At 35.5% G+C, this 17,239-nt stretch overlaps 1 protein-coding gene across 1 annotated transcript; it reads right to left on the reverse strand.

Moving 5' to 3' along the window:
* Positions 1-8,862: 8,862 nt before the first annotated feature.
* Positions 8,863-12,895, reverse strand: LOC103423076 (exosome complex component RRP41-like). The gene is made up of 7 exons (XM_008361147.4): positions 12,580-12,895; positions 11,918-11,996; positions 11,675-11,777; positions 11,458-11,578; positions 10,650-10,738; positions 9,510-9,659; positions 8,863-9,131 (listed from the first exon to the last, which is right to left on the reverse strand). Exons 1-7 carry the CDS (start codon positions 12,719-12,721, stop codon positions 9,039-9,041), a joined length of 777 nt encoding a protein of 258 aa, XP_008359369.2. The 5' UTR covers positions 12,722-12,895; the 3' UTR covers positions 8,863-9,038.
* Positions 12,896-17,239: the final 4,344 nt, after the last annotated feature.

Consider the following 17,239-nt stretch of genomic DNA (forward strand, 5'->3'; position numbering starts at 1 on the left):
GTAATTTATATTTAGAGAATAGACCTTTGAATAAGGGGATATCTATTTTTGAGTAAAAATTGAGACTAGTTATACGGTAATTTCACGTTGAATTTCAATTAGTCAAATTGATTATTTTGTAAATCTCGATTCATTGATCATCCTTACAAAAAATTAATTTAATTCGAAACTATTTGCCTATTTAATTATGACGTTGAAATTTTTTAAAGAACAAAGTGTTTGTCAATTTCTTTGAACCCAATTAGATGCCTCAAATATTTTCGACTTGGCTAATATTTTGTAAGGATGATCTATGAGGTGAAACTTAAAAAATAGACGATTCAAATCATTAAAGTTTAATGTGGTGTGGGCCCACCAACTAATCCCAATTTTTATAAATAAAGTAAAATAAAATTAGGAATCTCCTCCTTCAAAAGCTTCCTTTAAAGAATTCATATGTTATTAAACTGTTAATATGAGACAGATGTGACTACAACATATATAATTGTATAATCTAAATTAACTTATAGTGGAAATTATTATTAGCACTCAAAAACTCTTATTGTGCATTCTAAATTTTCTCTATTTAGAAAAGAAAAAAAACACCAATAAAGAGTGCAAAATAAAAAATTTAAAGTGACAATAACATTTCTCTGTTAAAATTTGTTTATGTATGCATTCAAAAACACACAATATTATCCAAGATTATATTAATACGAATTGCCAACTTGTTTGACATAAAAGAGAAAAAAACCCTCCACTTCTATATATTTTCTTGTATATATTTGTCACATGACTGGCGGAGCAATGAGCATTGCATACGGCACCGAATTATATAAGATTCGCCTTGACAACCTTGACGGTGACCCCTTTGTTGACTTCTTGACATTTGGCTTTCTAGAAAGAGCGACCACCAAAACTCGAAGAAGTTGGACTAAATCTTTGAACTAAATCAATTCAAAGAGTCCGCCCTTGATTTTCCCTTTGTGAGGAAAAAAAGTAGAGGCTTAAATGGCTCTGTGGCCTCTACTATAGCAATTTGTATGGTGTGTGTACATTGCTACGATGATATTTGTGCAAGCATACAAAGACACGTGAAGAAACATTAACACAAAATTTTATATCATTAAAACAAAATGTTACAATGATAGTATACTCGTATCATACAAGTTTTTCTCGTCCAATACATGTTCAACCACCAACCAAAATCGACTCTCTTATGTTGCTTGTCTATTTATTTTTAGGTTATGTTTTCCTATTAAATTTTTTTTGGTAAATTCTCACATTAAATTATATTGTATAATTAGTATTGCTTTATTTTTATTTTTTTGTGTATTTCTGGCTGCTGGACGGCAGCTTCAGTTGTGATCCTCTTCATCCTCTTCACAAAGTGATCAAAAGATATTGTATCTCAAGTTCAACTAGTTAAAGAAAATAAGATTGACCCTATGGAAGGAGAAGTGCATTTGGGTTTCGTTGGGAGCGCAAATACGTACGTACTTTACTACACATGAAATTGTCGTCCATTAATAGTATAGAATGAAACGGAGTCGGATTCTATTAATTTTTAAACATAAAGCCCAAAAATAACGAGTAAGTATTGAGAAAAACTGTCCCGATTACTTCTTGAGTGAATAATTGACCACAATAGTGTGCTTCATCATTCATGTGAACTCAAGTTTGAATCCTTTTTTAATGTTTTGACCTGTTCCATGTAACTAATTAAGATATGCGTGCATGAAGGTTACGAACTTACGACATCTAAATTTACAGACCATCACACGCTTCATTTTTTGTTGGGACACTTGTCGATTTATGCTCAATTTTTTAAAGTTGTATTATATTATGACCCAAAAAAACAAAAACTTCCATCAAAAGCATGTCTCCATTTTCCAGGAAATACAAAACTTATCACATCCATGCATGCAGGCCATACAACTTGATTTGAATTAGAATAAAGTTTTGAAATAAATTTTGTACTCGTCTTTTAGCTTCTTAAGTCACAAAGTATAAATCGATCGATGCCATTTAGGTTAGGCTATCACGGCAGCTTACAACTTGTCCACGTCATGCCAGTGGTACATATACACAAATTCAAACAACTCTGCGGGCTAATTTAGAAAAATTGAAAATATTTGTTTGATGATGGATGATCATTTACTCTAGACTAATCCGACAAGCCGGCGAGATCTCGACCCCTCCCACAGGCTGGCATGTAGTTGAAGGCCCTGCACCTTACCACCGAACATAGGAATTAAACATGCTTTTGTTTGGTATAAGTCCGGGTACTCTAATCTTTTATGAGTGATTCTAAATTGGTTCAAATAACTACCTTTTGAAAAATGTACATCTTTTAGGTTCATTAGCATTCAGTAATGACATGGACAAATATTAAGCGTGTTTAATTCTCAAGCCATCTATGGAGATTTGAATCTCTAAACTGACGTCATTTAGCTAAGCAAATTTATTGTTTAACTTGGATAAACTAGGTCAATTTGGGAGATTAGAACTCTAAAGACGTTGATTTATGAAAACCAACGTTAGTATTTGGCCACCTCATCATTTAATGCTAGTAGCATCACCACTCAATGTTGGTAAAGTCCTCGTGTCCTACCAGATGTCTAATTTCAAAATTTTAAGTAGTTATTTGGAATGCTTTAAAAGGTTAAGACTAATTTGGAATCACCCCAAAATGTTAAGTAGTTTTTTGTATTTAACCCTTTTGTTTTTATTTGTAACTAATTAAGATGCATTTGTTAATTTAAATTTTTAATGTGGCCAATTGTGATTTTGGTATTAATCGATCAAGATCAACAATAAATTATAATATAGAACTATGAACATTGAAAGTACAGTAAGTACGAATTTGCAAAAGTATGAGACAAAACAGTTTGTCCTACAATGAAGCAAGTTATGTTAATGTTTGCTCTTATTTGTGTATTTTCTTGGGATAGATGAAATTAGTTAATCCATCACATTGATCTAATAAGGTGCATCAAATCGTTATTAAAATATGTCAGCACATGGCCCTACCCTACTAATTCAGGCACATTAAGAAATATCGGCTTATAGTTTAAGTGGTTAAGATTGTGCATGATTGAGGCATTAAGTTCCACACTTCAAGATAAGTTGTAAAATAAAAATAAAATACATACAGGTGTGCTATCCACATCTCTTTTTACTTCTCACACATCCCTTGTTAATTTATATCCGTTGATCTTCTTCTTTTCATCTGATCCGACAGCCATAAACCAAAAAAGTATACGAAAAGTAAAAAAAGATGTGTGGATATCACATCCCAATACATATATATGTCGACCCTATGAGGTTGTTTGTGTCGACCCCATGGGGTTGGATGCATTTATCAACCCTTTGCTAATAATATATTTTCGTCATACATATATTATAATTGGGACCACTTGATCTCTTTCTTAATCACCATATAAAGATCATCAAAATGTATAAAACAAACCGACAATATTAATATCAAATAACATATCATAATGAACAGCCTAAAAGTAAGGGCGAATTACTAGTTAATAGTTAATACTTGAAACAGGGAACTGACTGTTTGGGGAAGGGCGCTCACTGCTCAATCCTCAGTAGTGTATTGCAATATAGCATTGTGTATGCAAAAGATGCTAGACAAGGTGTCTTTCTTTTATATGATATGATATGAAAGGGACACAGGCTTCATAACACTAAGTATTCCTTGTGTTAGTTATTCCATAATTAGTATATAAAGATATTATGTAAGTTGTTATTTTTGGTACTTAAACAGTTTTACTCTATATAATTAAGTTGCATGTGATTTTGCCTTCTTAATTATTATACCGGAGCCTGAATATCTAATAAGGAGGGTCAACTTAACTATAATATGTAGGATCTTACACATCAATAATTATTATTATGAATGCTAAGTATAACCAAATTTTTTAATAAAAGTATAACCAAATAAGAGTATCAAATGCTGATTAAAATTTACTGAAAAAAATAAAACAAATTCAAGACACATGTGAATAAATTGAAAAATTTAAGGCAAGGAATGGAGTGACATGCACCTTTAAGCCCAAGTGTTTTATGATTCTTAAGCACATATGATATTAGATTATGTTTAAAGGGGTAAATATTACTGTACAAATATGAAAAAACTTGGATATAACATATAAGTAATGTTCTAAAAATCCTCTCCTAACGCCGCCTAGGAGTTAGGCAGTTGGCTATTGTCCTGATTAATCCATAGGCATTTGAAAATGAAGAGTGGGCGCCTACACCCACCTAGGCACCCACCTAGGTCGCGACTCTCACTTAAATACAAAATAGATAACTTTCACTTTGCATTTTATTTTTTAATGAATTGTAAGAAACTTGTTGAATACTTGGATGACCACTCATTACATGCTTGTCCCTCATGTTTCAATATGTTGTAATATCTTATAATCTATATGTCATTCTAATTTGTTATTTATATATCCCAATATAATTATCTATTTTTTTAAGTATAAGTAGACCTTTATTTATATGTGTTTGGGCCCAAAATAATAGTTTGGGCCGAGGGTAGGATCACTCTCAGCCCAGGAGGCCGGGCGGCAAAAGGACCATGGATCGGTCAACCCGTGGGAGTCCAAACCTAGGGCGGTTAGGACGAATCCTAGTGCAATGGGGAGTCTCGACGGGATCGGATATCCAGGAAACTAATCCAGCTTAGCTAAGGGCTAGGTTCATAGTCCTAGTAGATGTAGGACTGGTCGAGATGATCCGGATAGGGAAACCTAGTCCGAGTAGGATTTAAACTCGGACTCAAAGTTCAGTACTATAAATAGGGGACGCTGTGCATCAGAAAGGGCCCCTGCAAATCAATACAAAATTGCCCTGCGCAAACTCTCACAACTTGAGATTTTTTTTCTTTTCCTTTTTCGCTGACACATCTTCCGTTGGCATCAACAGCACTGTGGAAGCAACCGGTGATATCTTAAGTCGGCATAGATAGCTCTGTCACCGTAGAATCGGTCGGTCTCGCAGTATCTTCCGTTGGCATCAACAGCACTGCGGCGAGAACGGTCGATTACCTATCCAAGTCTCGGTCGAGAAGGGTTTTCGAATCCTTGTTGGTCGAGGTCATCTCATTAGCCTTCTCGGCGAGGTGAGGTGTCACAGTTATTACATTCGGCACACTGCAAGCCGAATTCGGTTCGTGAACTTTGTAAGAAATAGCAGCCTTGTCTTCAGGCTCGAGAACCCAAGAGGCCGAGACGTGTTCCTTTCTCGGCCGCAATCGCAAGACGCAGAAGTCAGTAGCGCGACCCAACGCAGCATCATCAAATTTACTCCTCGGCCGAGCCTCGGCCGACGAGTTGGCACGCCCCGCAATCACCGAAGGACGTAGTTAGCTTAGAATATACTCGGCCTGCGCGCCACGTAGGCTTGGTAGTTTCTAGGGTCAACAATATGTTATATAAAAAATTCAATTAAAATTATTATATATAAAAAATAAAAATAAAAAAAAATAAAAAAACCTCATAGGTAGCCCGTCACCTTACTAGCGATTAACGCCTTTTAAAACCTTGTATATAAGAAGACATATTTTACAAATTGTGAGAATGGTCGAATGACCCTTGTGGACCTTAATTGGCTCCGCCAATGCACATAGACATTATTAATTTTCAAGTAATGATTTATTCATTACACAAATCAAAATATATAGTGACGAATTTTGTTTATAACCAAGAATATATAGTTACTAGCGGCATGTTTCCTCCCTACGGTGTCATCGGCATTACAAGCAGAAATGCTTGCCATCCAGCATGGTGTGGAGCTCGCCCATCAGCTTGGCTATTAGAAGGTTTTAGTTTACAGTGACTCCTCCCAAACAATTTCCATCATTAATACTTATGTGGATCGTGCTTCGGCCATGGATTTGTTAGAGGGGGATGTCCTTTATATTGCATATTTGTTTACTGCTTCTAAGTTTATTTTCGTTTCTAGGAATAATAACAGTATTGCTCATTGTTTGGCAAAGGTAGCGTTGTCCATTGAGACAAGAGTAGTTTAGGTTGAGGAGCCTCCTAATGTTATTCAGGATCTCCTAATCCAAGACACTTTGTAAGTTTCCCAAGTTAATGATATAGTCTTTCATTCAAAAAAAAAAAAAGAATATATAGTTACTTACCGTTAGATTTCATACTAAAAACTGACAATAAAACATTAAAGCCCCATTCATTTATACTTCTTTAGTTTTGATATCAAATTCAAAAGGTAGTCATTTCTTGATCACCAAATGACTAAAAGAACATTTTTTACGGTGATTGAGAACAAGCCTTGTGCTAGCATTAATCAATCAACTACTCATTGGGTGTCCATGTCCTTCATGTTGGAATGCCCCGTTGGATCATAACAGACTGGAACAGAACTACAAGGGACCCCAAAGGATTGGAGATCTTCACCGCACACGTGTGCCCTACCCACTGAAAACAATATAAATTAAAACATATACGGTTTTTTTTATTTTTTTATTTAATTTTTTTATTTTATCATGCACGGTTGAATATTTGTCTTCTGCTTCTGGCACATAATTTTCAGACCCCAAAATCTTCGATTTCTTATTAAATTGTTGCACAATAATTGTACCAAATTATTGATTTTCTGCAATAAAAATTAGTTTGCACAACACCCTCATCTGTAATAAATTTTGAGTGCTGATATTACCATCCCAACGTCTTATTTTTTCACCCTCCATTTAATAAAATGTTAATGACATATTTATCCTTTTATAAAAAGAATTTAAAACCCCTAATTTAATTAATTACTAAAATTTTCAAAAAAACAAAAAATAATTTAAAATAATAAATAAGGATGGGGTGGGGTGTGATATCTATGGTCAAGAGAGGCTGAGAAAGATTTGGGCTACAATCAACATAAAGGTTGGAGGAAGGAATGGGTGTGTGCTAGAAGGAAGCGAGAAACTTCAAAGAAGGAGAAAGAGACTTGGCGGTGAGATCTGCGACTTTGATAGAAAAGTAGGAAGAAGAGTGGTTTGGGATCCGGGATTTCTGTGAGACGGCGATAGGTGTGAGTATTGGGGTCAGCCAGGGGGTAGGGAATATTGGACCATAGATATGGAATTCGGTGAAAATAGAGGGTGTGGATCTGGAAAGAGATCGGGGTGGCATATTTGGGTTAGTAGAAAGATATATTATGAAATGGATGCCATGATGTTAAGGATGTGCTTGGTTTGGAGGAGATGATGAATGTCCAGGTCATGCATTTTCTTTCATTTTTCCATTCTTATTTATTTATTTTAATGTATTTAAAGACATGTTAGAGTTATTTAAAATAAAATATATTAGGTTGGAAATAATGGTGGGTGGAGAAATAACATTTACTTTATGTGAGATTATTATGTGGGAGAGAAAATAGGACACTGGGTTGAGTCTAGTAGCACTCTAAATTTTTATGTTGATTTAAATAGAGTTGAGAAAGCTATTTAATACTATGGTCTAGTGGTGTTGAGCCTAAAATAATCTCACAAATTCTAGAGGAAACACGTGGACTTTTGCCCAAGAAAGACAAAATTGCTCTCGTTAAATGGGCAGGCTTCTCAAATACTCCCATAGGTAGTTCACACCCTGAAGGTCCCTACAGCTGAATACGACTACTCACAGCTCACCCGCCTTTGTCAAAGAAAAGTCAAAGTATTAAAGATAAGGATTAATTACCCAAATCCTATCTTTAATACATTCTCAATTGAAGCTTGACTTTATTCAAGTAAGTAATCCCTATTTAAATCAACTAGGAATATTTACTCTATTATCTCAAAATATTATTTCATATTTAATATCTTGAAAATATTTCTCTATAAATCTTGGCCAATAGGATGCTGCCATGTGTAGGGTAAAACTCTAACACTATGGCCGTCTCCCCTATATATATCCTCAATTTTACCAAATTTCATTAAACTTTTACAACCTTAAAAAGTCATAAACACTTGCTCATTTCAGAGAAACTAATTTGGGCATCGGAGATTCATTGGCCTAACTCCCCACCTCGTGGGCGTGTGAAGCTTAGGTTTTTAATCAAATGTGTTGGTTGTCTTGCAGGTGCATTTTCGTCAAAACTAAAGATGGTGGAAATGTGCATTGACAAGTGGTATTCATTTTCACTCGCTAGCTCATTGTGATACTAAGGGCGCCCATCTCTTTTAGCGTAAATAATATAATATCGTTTGTTAAAAAAAAAAAATAGAGACGAGGAAGCAATCGATCAATCAGATATTGGTTTTGTTTGCTTTGGGCTGTTATAATTATAAAGGTTTTGGAATGTCTGAAGAGTGCAGGATGATAATTTTCTCGACGGACTTTTGTTTCACAAATAAAACAGCCTAATAAGATCGGAACGTGCTACTACATGGACTGCCAATTAAAGTAGAAAATACCAAAAATTTAAGGAGAACTAATAAAAAGTTCCTCACAAATCTTTTTTTTTTTAATCAAAAAATACTTAGACAACTTTTTGTATTATTAAAAACATTTTTTATATCATAAGGACACAAAATCAAAAAATGAGTCACACGTCATGAGGGTTTTGAATATAAAAAATGTCGTTAATAATAAGAAAAGATACCTTTAATGATAAAGAAAGTACGGTCTAGTAATATTCTTTACTTGTAAATGAGAGATTCTTTAGTTCAATTCGCTCCAAAAATAAATTTGAACCATATTATTGCAAGACTATTGTGAGACTTAACCGCCCACTCGTCCACCCATTTAATGTAAACAATATCGTTTGTTTAATAAAAAATACAAAAAATGTTTTGAGGGGTTTTTTTATTAATTTACTAAAAATTTAAGCCTAATTTGGAGGGAAAAGAGAGAAACAGATATATAATTAAGGGTCAAATCTTTCTCCTATATAATAACTCAAAATTTGTTCCTTACAACTTACAAGAAAAACTAACGATTACAATTGACAAAATTATCGTCCTTCCAAGGTAGAATAAGGTCCTTGCAAGCCTCCATTCTTCCAAGGTTGAATTAACCGATTACGTCCTTCCACGCATGCCCTCATGATTCTTCCAAGGTCGAATTAGTCCCCTTCAAGCATGCCCTCATGATCTCCGCAAGCTTTGCGCACGCGTCCAGGCAAATTTGCATTCCCTACTTGCAAAAACTATGTTAGGATCTCATAAGCCACATCCATCTTTGTCAAACCGTACCAGAGATTTCTCACCCCTCGGATTGACCTATCGAAATGACCTTCCTACGGATTTTAGTGTATTCCAAGGATATTAGTGAATCAAGTGTCATGGAGTTACATATCCGCATATTCGACTTTAAATGATAAGAGTTTTATCAACTATAAGGATCGAATCCCATATGTAGCATGCAACGACCAACCAAACAAGATCTCAAAGATGACCTTGCATGCATATTTACTGCTACTATTACCATTCTCCCATGTAGAAATAAGGATAAAAAATTCTTTGATCAAACAACTTATGATAGTACAAAGAATAAATCAGCCATCTGTCGTACCTCGTTAAGTTTTGGGGTTGACCATTCCCCAGTGATAGTTAGTTGGGTGACCTCATAGCGAGAAGGCATACAAGTCAGCATTAAGCTTCCATCTTGGTAGCTTTCCTCCTCCAAAACAGGATCAATGACAAGGTTCTTTCCGAGACAAGACTGGACACCACAAATAAAACACCGTAAGTGAACGAAAAAATTGAAGAACGGAAACAACTTTGATATGGAAGTCTCTACGACACACAAATCATTTGTAAATCTAAGGACAAACGTGTTGAACTTCCATATATTTGTGCTAAATGACAGCTGATAGCACAATGTGCTATTTACAGCCTCTGTGGCAAAAACATTTTAGTGGAAAAATTATTTTTCTTACACGCATGAGCGTAAGGAGAATCAGTTTAGCAGACTTCAAACCAAGCAGTACCAGAAAGAAGAAAAATCTTCCAAGAAACCAAGAAATTAATGTTTACTAAAGCCATGGTATATACTGACCAGCAATTTAGTATGTTAGATATCTAGCAAAGTGACAGATCTCTTATGCATGTGCACATGGATGCATAAGAAATGCCAATTCAATATTTAAGCAGAAAGAGCCATAAATATAAAGGAAAACTAATGAAAAGGGCTTGAAAACTTTGAGTTTTAATGATAAGGACAAAATAAAGGGTAAAGTGAATAGTACCAGGATTGACTTTTTAGTGTGAAAATGTGGTTTTTCGTTAAAGTGAACAGTACCGGGTGCTTTTCGTTAAAGTTCCCTAAATATAAATCATAAGAATTCTTCTCTGAAACAAATACTCACAGTACTATACTATGTGAATATAAAGAAAATGAGAAAACAGAGAAGTAATCTTGCTATTTAGTGGACTAGCCAAAAGAACAGAATAAATACAAAATGATGATCAAGGATCAGATTTATGTTCACTACTGTGCCATGTGCTCAAGTTTTACGAGTCTCAATTCTTACATATTCTGTAATCTGTACCGGGCAATTTGTGCATAACTATGATGTTTGCGCAATAGTAAAAGAAAAAAAAAGTAAAAGATACATTGAACAGGGTAAGAGATTCAGCACCAAAATCTTTGATTTAAACTCGATTATGAAGAAAAAGTAGAGAAGGCCGCAAGTCTGGGCTAGATGCATACCACAGAAACTGAAGCAACAAGGTCATACATCATTATCCCGGCATCTGCTAGGGCAAGGCTAGCACATGATATGATTACAGGAAAATCACCTGCAACCAAAGTGAAAGCTTATAACCATGCACAACAAACTGAATGGCACAAATGAAGTCAAAGTCAAATGATCAGTGGCAAAGATGCACCGAGGATACAAGTACAACATAAAAATCATCGTTATTTCTAGATTTTAATCCCAAATGACTGGCAGAGATGCAGATGATATTACAACATAAAAATCATCATTACTTCTCTATTACTATAATTGCTTATGATCAAGTATACATCATAATTACACAAGCAAACTCATACAAGCACAAAGAAAGCTCTGCAACTTATTACATGTCAGTCTGTGAGCTAAGTAAGAGGTAATTATCAAGCAATTACTTTTCTTTTCCCAAGCAAAAACCATAGTGTGCCAAAATTGAGCCCCAAGGAATAACAGGAAAGGGTCTGTCAACACTGAACACCACAAGCCATGGAAGCACCTTCGTATTTACATGTCTTATCAGATTCTTGTATGTTGGAGAAATTTAAAGTGAAAAACAGTACACACTCATTCAGAAGTTTACATGTTATACATTGACATATACATAAACATTCAACACAAACATATACATTTAGGTGGAGTATAATCTTATTCGTTCCACTAGAAATTCTCTTCTCTGTCCTTTCTGTTCCTCATTCCTTTTCTACATACATTTTTTCCTCAACCTAGACGTACAATGGCAGAAAGAACATGAGTTTATATGTTAAAAACCAATTGAAAACTTACTGCCCCCAGATTCTAACACCAATGCAAAAACATCCACAGTAGTCTTCGGGAAAGTGTCCAATATTATTGCACCCTCTAAAGCTTTATGAAGCATAGAAGAAAATTCTTTGTGGTCCGACCCCTAAAAAATTTGGTGTTCAAATATTAGTAACAAAGGTTTCAAAGAGAGTGGTTAAAAAAAAAGGACCAGAAGAAACATTAAAACAAAGTCATATACCTGTCCACGAACTGGAGTAGCAAAAGTTGTATAGCTAACATCACAATTTAAGCGTCCTATATCACTGTACATCATTGCCTTCTTACTCTCTCTTGGTCCAAATCTAAACCAACCAAGACAAATAAAATATCAAACACCATTCATTGTCTTTGCATTTTAAATCATATGGTGCTGCGCTTACTCAAATGAATACTAGAGTAAAAAAACATTGACTGTATGAATCTCTAAATCAGATATACTCACACAGAAACAATGACCTTGGTATTTCCAAACTCTGCATAAGCTGATCCTGAAGCACAATTTACAGCACCAGTCTTGAAAACTGTAAATTACCAACAACTTGTTAGAGCAGTACTATTTCTCTTTCTCTCCTAATCCACATGATTCGGGCAGACTACTCATGCGCTTGTTGTAGGTCAGCCGATCAAACACACATCAATCCCACATTACATCAAATTCAAACATATCGAAAAATTTCATCTTTCAAGGTAGCCAACATACATTTGTACATCCACATTCAGTTAAAGAACCGAAATTTTTTCTGAACCCCGTAAAAGGATTAACGCAAATGGAGATCACAGCCAATCAATACAACAGAGTAACAAAATCCCAACTAAATCGAGCAGTCGAAAGAAAGACTATTTTTTACAGATTGATTCAACTCAAACCAAACTAAAACACAGTCATTAAGCACAGTTCTTTACATACATTACGCTATACAAACAAAAATCAAAATCCCACTTGAACTGATTAACCAATTCAAGAACTCCATATTTAGACATGCAGAAGCAATAAAACAACAACAACCCACAACAGAGAATCGATGAAAATCATCCACAAAAATAAGAACAAGTGTAAAGGAATGAAATTTATGCGAAAAAATGGGAAGAAAGAAAAGGTCTTACAGGCAGGTCGGCATTGGTGGAATTCACGGCCGTCGGAGCGGACCCAATCGACGTCGTTGTTTCCAAAAATTAGAGATTTGGTCTTCTGGGTCGTCGGAGACGGCGCGTAAGTGCTTGAGGTTGCTCCACCTTTCCCGGCCATTTGCGGCGGCAGTCGAAACTCCCTGTCCTTCTCTTCTGTTCCCGTGCGCTACTGTGTGTTCGCTGCTACTTGGAGCCTTTTCGTTTGTCCTTCTTCTCCTCAAACGCTGCGTTCTGGCTTGCCGTGTTGGTTAATCAGTGGGCCGGACTTTGCCGTTGTTAAATTTTTGGGGCTTTTATTAAAGACCCGTTAGAGGAAATCTATGTGCACCGAGCATCCCCAAAAATACTAGTTAAATTTATTTATGGTAGCTAGGCAGGTACCCTCAAATGTTAATTTAGTTAGCCATCACTTTCAACCATATTAACTAAATCTTGAAGCTCACAAACAATGCAATTTTATAGTTTATGCTGTTTATCAAAAATTTAACTTTATCTCTTCTCCTAACTAAATCTTGCTAGTTACTATTCATAAAGATAAGATAGCCAGTCATTTAGCTAGCATGTCGGACTTTTTTTTTTTTTTGCAATTTTTATATTAAAGTAGTCAAAAAGCCTCATATACAAGGGCGGAGCTACTTAAGGTCCAGAGGGGGCATCTGCCCCCACTCAGATTTTTGTACCATGAAAAAAGTTATCATGACAATTAAAACAACAATTAAATTTTTGATTTTGGTTTCAAATATTCCACGTTTTCTAACTTAAATCAAACTTAATTGAACTGGGGATTTCATAAATAGATTGTATTCAACCGATGAAGTATTATAACTTGATATAAAAATTTTACTCTGCAAAGTATTTTATATGAATTTACTTCATCCATTCGTTTGTGGCATTACAATTTAAATTTTAACTTTTTAATTTAGAGATTTTTCATTGTACATAACCCTCAACAACTTAACACCTATTATTTTACTTGGTTGTTTTAAGATGCCCCCAGTCAAAAACATTTCTAGCTCCGTCCTTGCTCATATAGCTCTGCTATTGAGATCCTCTAAACGAAACATGATCCTCTCCGAATCCTTTTCTCAGGATCCTCCGGATGCATCAATCTTGTCCGTTCAACCGCAAATCGAACGGTCAAAAGACCATCACCCGTGTGCTGACAGCAACAGAAGAGGAAGAAGCAGCAGGATTGCAGAGAAGGAAGAAGAACTGAAGAGGAAGAAGCAGCAGCAAAACCACATAGGAAAAAGAAGAAGAAAGGTGTTGGGGGAGGATCCGGAGGATTCGGACAAAAGGAATTTGGAAAGGATCCAATCCCCCCTCTAAACACCAATTTATTGGGTACATTAGGACCAAGTGAAATATAATTTTTAAGGAAAAATACCAAGCCCAACCAATTTCTTTGGATCAAGTCATACTTTGTGACCCAAGACGTAAGAATTGTGTATTTTTCATGGTTGCCCTCATTGCAGAAGACCCAGACCCACCTAGCTCATTCGCCGATAAAAGGTCTCCGGAAATTTTACTAATAAAATATACAAATAAAATTTGGCTATAATACAAATTATTCCCTTCCAAAACCCCGTGGATGATTACTGTTCATTAACAGTGGGCTTCCTATTTCACCTTTTGTTTTCTTCATGTTTTCTGGTGTTTTTCCAAGTTGTACAGTAATTTGGCCCTTTTGCCCTCTTCTTCTTTTTGTTCCCGCCTGTTGGTGATGCTGGAAGCATGTTTTTGTTGATTTTGGTTTACATTATGCCACGTGTTGATCATTCCTTGCATTTGGCTTTTCAGCTCTTCTTTTTTATTCTTTTTTTCTTTCCCGCACGTTTGCTCTCTCATTTCTCTTTCTTTTTTGTTCCGACTTCTGCTTTTTCTCCCCTCTTTGTATTGCTGCTTGCAAATCTGGGTTTGCAAGCTCTTCTCTTTTATTTCTCTTTTCTTTCATGCATGTTTGCTGTCATATTTTCCTTCTTTTTTTTTTTCTTTCGACTTCTACTTTTTCTCATCTTTTTGTATTGCTGCTTGCAAATCTAGGTTCGTAAGTTTGGTCCTCAATCTGGTTTTGTAAGTTTAGTCCTCATTTTTGTTGTGCTTTTTGCTTTTGATTTTGTTTTGCTTTGGAGCTTTTGTTTTTCCTCTGCAATTGCGATGTTGTTTTGCTAACTATGATGTTCTTTCATTAGAGCATGCATTTTTAATTTAGTTTTTTTTTTTTTGGAAACAAGTTCAGTCTTGAGGATTTGCAGCTTGAGTTCTAGCTTTCTTTTGTCAGGTATTAAGTTTTTTTAATTTTTCCTTTTATCAATTTATCTGGGCATTATATCATATGTTTTAGTGTTCACTTGAATTTAATTTTTTTTTTTTTTTGGCTACTTGGTTTTGCTTCTGTTTAGAAAATGTACTATGATATCTGTTAATATATCACACTATATAAGTCTTATATATACTATATCAAGTGTTGTTATTAAAGTGATGATGGTGGTGTTTTTGTTTATAACCAAATAAGAACACTATTAAATCAATTGTTTTTCCTACTGCAATTTAACAGCAACTACTTTTATTCGAATGAATGGTCGTTCGCTATCGATTTTGAAATCAACATGACTAATCTACACCTGCTTTCATATTGATTGACCGTATTGATTGACCAAAGAAATATTATGGTTTGGATTTCACTTGGCTGTGAATATGAACCATAATTCAGAGTAGAAAAGATAAGGTTCTTTGGTGAATCAATTATGGTTTAGATTTGACTAGGCTGTGAATCTAACAACGCTACTTTCATTCAAATGAATGGATGTTTGCTATCAATTTTGAAAGCACCGTGACTAATCTATATCTACTTTCATATAAAATCACCATATTGATTCACCAAATAAATTTTATCATTTAGATTTCACTAGGCCGTGGATACCAACCATAATTCATAGTAAAAAACAAAAGGTTTCTTTGGTAAATCAATTATGATTTACATTTGACTAGGCTGTCAATTTAACAGCAACTACTTTCATTCAAGTAGTTTGCTATCCACACTAAGCCGTGGATACCAACCATAATTCATAGTAAATAACATAAGGTTTCTTTGGTAAATCAATTATTATTTACATTTGACTAGGCTATCAATTTAAGAGCAACTACTTTCATTCAAGCAGTTTGCTATGCATTTTGAAATCACCATGACGAATCTACTCCTACTTTCATACTGATTCACTAAAGAAACCTTATAATTTACGTTTTGCTAGGCTATGAATATCAACCATAATACACAGTAAAAAATACAAGGTTTCTTTGGTAAAGCAATTATGGTTTAGATTTCACTAAGCTCTAAATATTTACATTTGCTTGTGGTGTTGACCTTTGGTGTTTTTCCAAGCTGTTTAGCTTGCTATTGCTATATGGCATGTAAGTTTTTTAGTTCATTCTCTAACTATATTGTTGTAGTGGTTAAATTTGGTGTGGTGTAAATTAAAGTGTCTGGATAAAACTAGTTAATTGTTCCCTTGGATGGAGTAATTTTCGCAGACGATATAGTGTTGATAGATGAAACTCAGGAAGGGGTAAATGCAAAGCTTAACCTTTGGAGAGAAGTGTTGGAATCTAAAGGTCTTCGCCTCAGCCGATCAAAGACAGAATATATGGAGTGCAAGTTCAGTGCAAATGGAGGCCAAAACGAGTTAGGGGTGAGGATCGGAGATCAAGAAATACCAAAGAGCGACCGTTTTCGTTACCTAGGATCTATCTTGCAAAAGAACGGAGAATTAGATGGAGATCTCAACCATAGAATACAAGCTGGATGGATGAAGTGGAAGAGTGCATCCGGCGTGTTGTGTGACCGCCGTATGCCACTGAAGCTCAAGGGAAAATTGTATAGGACGGCAATAAGGCCGGCAATGCTGTATGGCACAGAATGTTGGGCGGTGAAACATCAACACGTACACAAAATGGGTGTAGCGGAGATGAGGATGCTTCGTTGGATGTGTGGGCACACGAGAAAGGATAAGATTAGGAATGAGGATATCCGGGGTAAAGTAGGAGTAGCCGAAATTGAAGGAAAGATGAGAGAAAATCGGTTACGGTGGTTTGGACATGTGCAAAGAAGGCCTACTGACGCTCCGATTAGAAGATGCGACTATGGGACAGAGGTTCAGGGCCGAAGGGGTAGAGGAAGACCTAGGAAAACTTTGGAAGAGACTCTAAGAAAAGACTTAGAGTACTTGGATCTAACGAAGGACATGACACAGGATCGAGCACAATGGCGTTCTAAGATTCATATAGCCGATCCCACTCAGTGACTTGGATTTTCCAAGTCTCCAACCAAGAAGTTTTCCTCACTCGGGAAATTAAGGGAACACTACCCCAACCTACATGCTCCACTCAGAAAGCTTCAACATACAAGCTTCAACAAAAGAAAATTCAAAGAACTTAGCGAAGAAGGCTTTGGTGTATTTAACACAATACGTTGAAATGAAGGAAAGCTTATTTATTGATATCCCCGATAAGCTACAAATATGTACATATACATGAGTCAAAATAAACACACAAGAGGGAGCCTTCACAAAGGTTGCTTAGGAGAAGTCTCAGCAGTCGGTAGAGCCCCAGAAAGAGAAGGCACCGGAGGGGGATCATT

The sequence above is a fragment of the Malus domestica genome, chromosome 03 (genome assembly GCF_042453785.1).
Source record: "Malus domestica chromosome 03, GDT2T_hap1".
Lineage (NCBI taxonomy): Eukaryota > Viridiplantae > Streptophyta > Magnoliopsida > Rosales > Rosaceae > Malus > Malus domestica.